This window comes from Danio rerio, chromosome 3 (assembly GCF_052040795.2).
Source record: "Danio rerio strain M-AB ecotype USA chromosome 3, GRCz13ab, whole genome shotgun sequence".
In the NCBI taxonomy this organism is placed as follows: Eukaryota; Metazoa; Chordata; class Actinopteri; order Cypriniformes; family Danionidae; genus Danio; species Danio rerio.
The window spans coordinates 35,252,501-35,262,173 of record NC_141023.1 but is presented as its reverse complement, the minus strand read 5'-3'; the positions used below and the strand labels follow the sequence as shown (position 1 = coordinate 35,262,173).

At 34.1% G+C, this 9,673-nt stretch overlaps 1 protein-coding gene across 5 annotated transcripts in view; it reads right to left on the bottom strand.

Moving 5' to 3' along the window:
* Positions 1–9,673, bottom strand: part of traf7 (TNF receptor-associated factor 7) — a 28,510-nt gene continuing 18,837 nt past the window's right edge. Inside the window, exons 18-23 of one of the 5 annotated variants that reach the window (XM_087242967.1) lie at positions 7,255–7,374; positions 7,015–7,146; positions 6,816–6,935; positions 2,110–3,789; positions 1,136–1,956; positions 1–1,054 (exon numbers count right to left, since the gene is read on the bottom strand). In XM_087242967.1, coding sequence (XP_087099093.1) covers positions 3,775–3,789; positions 6,816–6,935; positions 7,015–7,146; positions 7,255–7,374 — 387 coding nt within the window. In that variant the 3' untranslated portion in view covers positions 1–1,054; positions 1,136–1,956; positions 2,110–3,774. 5 annotated transcript variants of the gene reach the window in all.

The following is a 9,673-nucleotide window of genomic DNA, read 5'->3' as shown; positions in this document are numbered from 1 at the left end:
CACTTTTTAGAGATTTATTTGATACAACTGAAAATGCATTAAGGACACTAGAGGGAGTCAACGCCACATTATGTCGGTTAGCGACGACTTATAAAATACTCAGTACGATAAAATCTGTCTTATACAATTAACTTTTCAGCTTGCGTTGCAACCTTGCATCCTCTCACAAGCTTCATGAGGGGAAATATGGGAACAATGCATCTAAAGTTTTTTTGAAGTGTCCAGAATTGTCTTGATTATATATGGAGCTGGATTGAATAGCTCCATGCCACAAAAAGGCACTGTGAAATCCAAAGTAGCAGCTGTTTTTAATGCCTTTTGTCTTGGATCAGCATTAACTCATCTAGTATGCTTCACATTAAAGAGATAATTCAGCCAGAAATTAAAGTTCTGCCAAATTGTGCATGTTGTTCCAAACTTGTATGACTTGAGGCCAATCAATTGATTACGTTTTCCTCATATATTTATGATACAGCAGACCAATTTTCAAGTGAAGGAAACAAGCTTCAACAGATGACCATAATAAGATAACACACAGATTGAATAAAATCTAAAGTAGGGTGTGCTGTATAATGGAATTAAAAACGTATGTGTAAATAAACAACATTTTGCTGAAAATCTTATTCTCAGTGAATGATCCATTGAAGGAATAGTTCATATTTAAAATTACTTATTTTATTCTCCCTCATGTGGTATTAAATCTTTATGAGTTTCTTTCTTCTGTTGAACAAAAAATAAGATATTTTGAAGAATTTTGGTTGCTGCCATCAACTTCCATAGTAAGAAAAAGAAAATACTATAGAAGTCAATGAGGGTCAGCTACCAGAATTTTTCAAAATATCTTTTGTGTTCAACTGAAGCAACGAAACTCAAATAGGTTTTGAACAAGAAGTCAAGGGTGAGTAAATGATGGCTATCATTCATTTAAAATTGCTGATTTGACTGAATGACTGTTTTTATTAATGAATCATCGACTCTAAATGTGTCAAATTATTTCTAAATTAAGAGTTTAGATGCAGAAGCCTCTAAATGCCATCTAAATTGTTCTTCTGAGCTCATTTTGCTCGGCCTCCTATGTTTACGCAATAAAAGTAAAATGACTGAACAGAAACATACGAGGCTGAGCAAAATGAGCTCATTTTAGAAGAATGATTTATGGCACTTAGACCAGGGTTCATACACAGTTTTACTACTAAAATTCCATCCAGGACTTTCAAGTAAATTTTCATGACCTATTGATTCATTTAATGTCTACATATATATGGTAAATAATAAGAAAAACAATGCACGTTCAAATTTATTACAGCTTATTCTAAAACACGCAACAATCCATTTTTATAAATTAGCTTTTATATCTCTGTAAACTTGATTTTGATAATGGTTACACAACACTAACAATGTGAGAGCATGTTTTTGGCCAAGGACAGAAAAGTAAAGACAACCAACCAATATTCAAGTTAGGGCACTGAAAAAATTAATCAATGATTCCTTGGATTTACTCAATTTTTTTACGTTAAGTGGTTGTAAACAATTTATTTGGGCTGAATTTAAACAAACAAATCAAGTTCATCATTATTAAACTTAATTTGTTTGTTTAAATTTAACACAAATGAATTGTTTGCAACAGTTCTGCATGCAACACTTTTTTCAGTAGCGTTTCAGCATCGATATCGCAATGTGTGCATCCGCAATAGTCACATCGTAGGATAGGCAACGTTGGCATTATACAGAGTTTAATTATAATGGATTAAAAGTTTGTCATTTACAAGCATTTTTAAAGAGATCATTCACCCAAAAATGACTTACTACTTTAATTACACCCTTCGCTTGTTTCAAACATTCTTTTTTTAAATCAAACACAAACAGAAGTCCAATCCCATTGAAACAAGTGAAGTGTCAGTAAGTAGTCAGTACATTTCTATCTTTTGTGTGAGGCAGGCATGTCCAAACTTGGTCCTGGAGGGCCGGTGTCCTGCAAAGTTTAGTTCCAACCCCAATCAGACACACCTGGGCTAGCTAATCAAGCTCTTACTAGGCTTTCTAAACATCTTTGCAGGTGTGCTGAGGCAAGTTGAAGCTAAAATCTGCAGGACACTGCCCCTCCAGGACCGAGTTTGGACACCTCTGCTGTAAGGCCTGTGACTGTGTGAACAGTTCAATATAATATAACAAATTTCCATGACTTTTCCAAAACTTTTTCAGGCCTGGAAAATGCCATGTCAAAATTTCCCGACTTATCCAGGTTTTCTATGACCGTATGAACCCTGTTAAAGGCTTTTGCATCAGTACTCTTCAAATAAAGCTCTGCACCAGCTTGACAGACTAAACAAGACTATTTTGTCTGAAATGTAACTTGTGTAAACTCAACAGCACACCTGTGGTCTTCTGCACATGCTGATATTTTGGAAACGCTCCTCTTGCTTGTTCTTTTTCAAAGGGAGTGAAAATGTCAGATCACATGTTGTCAAATAAACAACTGCTACATCATACACAACAACAAGTGTTTGTTTACGTCTGTTGGTGCCGTGTGAATTGGCCTTTATTTTCTCTGTGGAAAATAAAGTTATTAAAAAAAAGAGAATAATATATCTTTCACTATATGAAAGATACTTTGAAATATGGTTTTCAATACTGCTGGTAAACAAATGGAAGCTCCAAATAACGTCTTTGATGTTCTACTTTACAAAACAAGTCATACAAATTTGAGGCAAGTAAAATAAATGACAGAACTTTTGTCATTAAATGACAAATGATTTGTGGTTAACTGTGCCTTTAAGCTAAAAGAGAATCTCAATCTCACATTAAACAGTGTTCCCTTCCACCCCAAGCACTCGTTATTTCTGGAAAGTTAAGCTGGGATGCTCAATGATGACGAATTAAGTGCTTTACACTCATCAAACTAATAAGAATAATTGTTATTTAGTTCAAAAAGATAGTAACTAGCACGGATAACATTGTAAAAGTCTTACTAGCTTTGCGTGGGCAAAATCTGGTTTCCATCGCAAACATGGAGGCAAGCATGAAGCAGTTGCGCCTTTGGTAAGGAAACGTTGCATTATTTACACGTAAGCATGATGGATGAGACGATCATTACAAAGGTTTCACATCGGTCAACAGGTGGTTAGAAAATATCTGAGCAGTTCAGTTGGCACTGTCAAATCCAAGATTAAAAACAAGGGCACTGTGTTGTCCAAAACAATGCTCTGCTGTTTCAGGCCCAAGTTGGTTTAGTGTAGGTCTCCATTCAGCCCAGGGATGATAGGAACTCCAAGCATCTCCCTGGGAACCAGGCTGAAGTTTAGGCACTCACTCAGTCGTTAGACTGTGACTCAAAACGGTCAAAGTTCAACAGTCATCACAGCGACGTTTCCCAGGTCTGCAGGAAACATGACCTTCAACTGGATTCGTTTGTAGAGTTCAAGTCTTACCAAATTTAAAATCATACTTTTTCTAGGAAATAAATCTTATGTATATAAAATAAAGTGTTGTCTGGAGTTTATAGAGACTGCAGGTTTGGACGTCCTGTGGCATGTGAAAGCAAACAAATCCTTCATTCTTCACATAAGCCCAGACGTTTTTAACACTTTAAAAATCTGAACAGGGCAGATGTCCGAGTCCAGAGAGTAGAGAACATGAATATTTCCTGTCCAATGTACTGTAATGTTTGTTTGAATATTCTTTCTCGTAGACACAGATTCATCATGATTCTGAGTTGTGAGAGATTTGAGAGATTAATCAACCCGTTGACGCAACTAATAGTGATTAACGTCACGTTTAGCACGTCCACACCTGAGGAGAGGAAACAGAACACATTGTTTTAGAGCTTGCATACAATGAAAAATCTCATGCCAACTGAAAACAATTCAAAGAATGAGGTAAGCAGGGTTGCTCTTTACAATAAGCAATGTCAAACTTTCAGCAAAATCATCAATTAGCCAAGTCAGAGCCAATTGCAACATGTTGGTTTCACAAATGACTAGACGTAATGACAAATTCTCTTGTAGAGCAATGGGGGAAATAAGAAACTATTTGTACATTCTACGTTTCTTGAAATTTAGTTTTTACCTTTTCTTAATTCAGTAAACTATTGATTGAACTACTTTACTAAAAGAACTACTAGCAGATATATTTGCATTACACTGAACTGAAGTAGTTTTATTAACTTGAACTTTATCTATGTTATGCTGCTTTGACATAATCTGTAATACATATGTAATATCTATAAGTTATATAGAAATAAAGATGAATTGAATGACATGTTTTACAAATAAAACAGAAAAAAAAATTGGCGCATAAAATAAAAAAGGTGAATGAAACTAATATTTGGTGGAATGACCCTGATTTTCATACCCAAATGAAAATATAAATTTTTCTGACTAAATTGTAATTTTCTTGAAAAAAATATTAATGAAATTTGGAGTTGGAAATGGAGGTATGTTAACACCTTTTATTTAAACCCATACCTAATAAATCCAGCAAATTTGGAGAAACCGAGAAGGTCCCAACACTAAATTTAAAGTGTTTTAATCATATAAATGCAGCTTCAATGGTCATATATACACCGTTTACCATGGAGTTAGTTTTGTTGCTTTGTTATTCAATCGAAAATATTTAGTTTGAGGGAAAAAGCAAATAGTAAATAAAAAAAAAGATTATAAATAGAAATGATGTCAATGAAATAAAATGTTTTGAATTGCAAAAAATAAACTTATGCAGTTACCACAATTTTCATTGCACAGTCATTTTGCTCTCTGTTCGGCTGTCATTTATTGCACTTCTAGAATCTGTGGTTGTGAGTTGAAAAGTTGGCATACATGCATACCCATGTATGTTGGAGTTAATTGTATGGCTTTATTATTCAAACAAAGATGTTAATTAAGATCAAAATTAGGTACATTGTTATAAAATTTTTCAAAAAAATAAAATAAAATACATTTAATCCCCCCAAAAAAAGTGTTATTTATAAAAAAATAAAATTTGCATTGCAAAAATAAAGTATTGCCATTTTATGAAGTTACCACCACATTGTGCATTCAATCATTTTGCTTTCTGTTCAATAATTTTTATGCAGATCTAAAATCTTTGCTTGCGAGTTGAAAAGGTTTGAAGGCTGCAGCTCAGTGGGTGGTATCTTCTCTCTGGCATGAAAGGCTTTTTTTTCTATTGGTCAGTTTAGATTGAAGTCCCAGTTTTGTCAAATGATCCTATATGTGTTTGCACGATTTTTATAATAAATTTTCCCTAAAATGAAATTTTTTGATTGAATAATAAAGAGACAAAACTAACTACACAGTTTACCACATACACGTGAAAGCAGAACATGGTAAACAACACACAAAGAAGCAGCTTTCTTAGCTCTGATAATCACAAAACTTTGGCAAACAATGTGTGTTTGTGTAAGAATCAGCACCGGACAGGGAACATTGTTCTTATTGCGTTTTTTTTTTTTTTTGCTTTTGATCCAAAATTATAAAATCACTACAGTAGAACCCTTATGCTCTGCTCAAATGTACTACCCTTTTGTTTTGTTCAGGACGAAAACATCCACTAAATTAAACTGCTTTAAAAATGCATCAGATGCATTTTTTTTTACTTTTAGTTTTGCATAAATCTGTTAATTAAACTCAGTCCTGATCAAAACAACAAAGTTTTTAAAAATTACAGGATTTTAACTCTTTATTTGCCAAGTTCACAAATTATGTCAAAGATCTGCTAAAGAAAAAAAACACACACACACCATGACGTATTTTCAATATAAAAAGTAATTATGGATTGGATTTTTTTTAACCTTTTATCACAGTCTTGGGCACAATTACAGTACAACTAATCTTTGCTTTGATGCAAGACTTGAAGTTAGATGTTCATTTTTTCTCCCAAATTTACATTTGGAGGCTGTTTTTGCCCCATTGACTTCCATTATAACCACATTTGATGGTCTTTTTTTGTGTACTCCATGTAGTTCTGAGAGATGAGATGCATATTTTGACTTTCTCAGAGACATCAAAGTAAGTGCACAAAAGTCACTCTCACAGAAACTAAGCTTTTTCTTTGCACAGGATTCTCGAAATGGTTAATGGTGCCGACTGATGATCAACAGTAAAAAATTACAAAATTTACCTCTTTCCAACATGGAAAACCACCAACAATCAAAAATGCATGATTATATGTCATCAACAAATGTGGTTATAATGGAAGGGGCAAAAACAGCCAACAGTAAATTAGTGAGAAAGAAAATGAAAATCAATTAAAAACAATACATCAAAGGCAATTTTGTGTGATTTTATTTTAAACAAATCAGTGACATTATTTGGAAATTAAAGAGTTAAAATCCAGTAATTTTCAAAGTAATTTTGTATTTTTGATCAGGACTGAGGTTTATTAACAGATTTATGCAAAGAAATATATATTTATGACGCATTTTTACAGCAGTTAAATTTAATGGATGTTTCCATCCCAAACACAACTAAAGGGTAGTAAATTTAAACAGTGTGTGTATTGTTGAGTTTTTTTTTCTAAGTGCTTCTAAAAATAAGATTTGCCAACAAAAATCATTCTGCTAGCTGAAACAAAGAAAATTTATGGCTAAATTAAGACTCAAAATCACTCCAGAATGGATGAAAACATCCCCAATAGCACGTAAGGGTTAAATCCCACCTAAACTAGTGCATTTTAAAAGCATGACCAGTAATGTTCAAAGACTACAGTTAAAAACATTTCAGACCCTTTTTACACCTGAATTTAGTGTCTTGTGATCGATCAATTGCAACCTTTTGAAAGCAGAAAACTGGACCCCAAACTGAAGGTAAGTCTCTGACCTTTACTGTGCTGTCTACTGCTCCGGAGAACAGTCTTCCCCTGGACACAGCGAGGGCTGTGACACTGCCCTGGTGCCGCAGCAGAGTCTGAGTGCAGATCATGTTGTCCATACTCCACACCTGCACAGGGAAAAACAATCAATGCAACACAAATCGCCTTTATTTCACATCTCAAAGCCAAAGACTTGACTGAACGCACCCTAAGAGAGCGGTCATAGGAGGCACTGAACACTTTGGTCTGATCGGGTGTGGAGATGACGGCAAGGGCATACACTGTGCCCACATGGCCTGTCAGTGTCCTAACCTGCTCCTTGGACTCGATGTCCCAAACCTAGTTCATAGAGAAAATACAATTTTAAAAAAACAGATCAGAACATTTCCAGGATTTTCCATGGCCATTACACCTTCATATGCAGGAACAGACAAGAATAGTACTAACATGAATGAGGTTTTCATAGGTGCCACAAACTATATGGTGGTTGGTGACTGCAATGGAGTACACACTGCCTCCAGAGGTCTGGAGCACATGGACACACTCCAAAGAACGGATGTCCCAGATCTGAGGGGGTAAAAAAAAAAATTATATATATATATTTCACGCTAACTAGATAGGATGCACATTTCCACCTGATAGTAATGTGTTAAGAGAGCAAAGTCATTAAATGCTGATTATTTACAAACAAACACTTGAATGAATAAACATTAGATGGCTTATTATAGAGGGGGAAAACAAATGAAGGAAAAGGCTGTGGGATGGCAACAACAATTTTGTTATCATTGTGCTTTGGAACAAGTATGAATATCATGTTGCCCAGCCATCATCTAACCTACACTACCTAGACCTGGATTTTTGTTTAAATCAAATGTTTACCTGCTTTCTTTTCCCTACGAAAACAGCAAATAAGAAATGTAATTGGGGAATCAAGACGGACGAGTAACAGTTGGTCTCTGTTGCTCTTGATAGCGATGGTAGAACGGTGTTCTGTCTTTCTCCCTCTGCGAGTCTGTTTCCTGTTTGCAGTCTCTGGAGACTTAATTAGACAACTTGAGACAGCGAGCAGCTTGGGTTTATCCATCTTGTCTCATTTTACAAACAACTCAGAGAGCTGCTCTCTTCTTTACTAGTTAGACTGAAAAATAAAATAAAAATCTAAAGTATCTTCAAGTCTGGAACTCCAATGTTCCAGTTAGATTCATGAAAAAAAGCTGACCTAAATTTAACATACAAAAAATATCTGCATATATTCCTTTATACCAACTATCAATTTACACAAAAGAACTTGTCCAAAAGATTTCAAAATCTTATTTTGCATAAAATATACAAAGTGAGTTTGTTTATATTTGTTTTTTTTCTAAATTAGTTGATTTCAGTTCAGTTCAATTAGTAGCTAAACAAGGCTAAATGCTAAGTTTTTTTTCTAATGGCCCAGTTAAAAGATTTAAATAACATGGGCTTGAAATTAACACCCGCTAACCTGTCAAATGCGTGTAGATTTCAGCGGTGGCAGGTTAGAGAGCCATTCCCACTAGCCACTTTGGCTGGTTAAAAATCATTTTAAATTGTAGTTTATCGAGAACGACTGGAAAAATAACTGTTTGCGTGAGCAAAAGAAAGCAGGTGAATATCGAATAAGAGGATAATCACACGCACAGTGAGACGCAGGCTTTCTTCACTTACTGACGAGGGCTTTAGTAACGCGTGCATGGCTAGTGTGATGTGCACAAGAGTTTAACAAGAGTGCGAGCTCCTTTTTCCTTGTGTGCAGTAAAAGTGCCTGCAAATGCAACTTGTGCAATTGGTTCTCTTTGAAATAGACTCGACAAAAATAAATAAATCACTGTCCTGCTCTTTTTAAGAGCTTCAGGTTCTTTTTTTAAAATGTTTAAAAAGCAGCAGCAGTTGCCGATTTCCTTTTTTTACCAAACTTTGAACAGATTATTATTGGGCCTAATGTTTACTTTGCGCATGTGATCATCCTTTCATTATCGCACACAGTGTTTTTTGTATGCTTTCTTTTGCTTACAGTTATTTTTTTATACATGGTTTAATTATCATCCTTTACAATAACTGCTTTACTAGGAGATTAACTTCTCATTTATGTATAGTTAACTGGTGGTCTGGGACCTTTAGCCTGGACAAACTACTGTGCATAGTTTTAGATACATGACAATAGTTATTTTTAAAATTATATTTTCTTAAAGAAAGGTTATGTTAAATAAAAAGTGGATGTTTATTTATTTTGTTTTAATAATTGTTTCAAATTATTTAAAATGTGTAGCTAAGGAATAGTTAGGTATTTGTTTATTTATTTTTGGGGTGAACAGAGAAGGTAAATCCTTAATGCTGAGTTCTGAAAAATCATTTGAAATTAGAACTAATTCCAATGCAACATCATTAAACCAAAAACTATTTGCTGATGCTCATTGAGCAATGTCATACACAACAATCAAAAAGTGAAATGAATGAGAAGGGGACATAACACAAAACCTAAATAAAGTAATTTTAGCATGCCAAAGTCAAATTTATTCATATAAAATATATTTTCCCAACAACCAAATTGTGACTAGTGATCAAAAAAGTTAAACAACATTAAAAAGTACATTAATAAATAATATTTTGTTAAAACTTTTATTGCGGATAAATGTTAGAAATTTGATGGGTGTTAGCCCGATTGAGTAGCTTTACATGGACAATTAAGACCTGTTTAAAATTATTTAGGTATTAATTTCATGAGTTAAAGGTAATTATTTTTTTATATTCCAACAAAATTAAGACTTTCAGGCCTAAATTCAATTTTGTATATTTATGATGCTGCAGATACCCTGAGTAGATTTCTCATTTTAAAGGTTCGATTAAA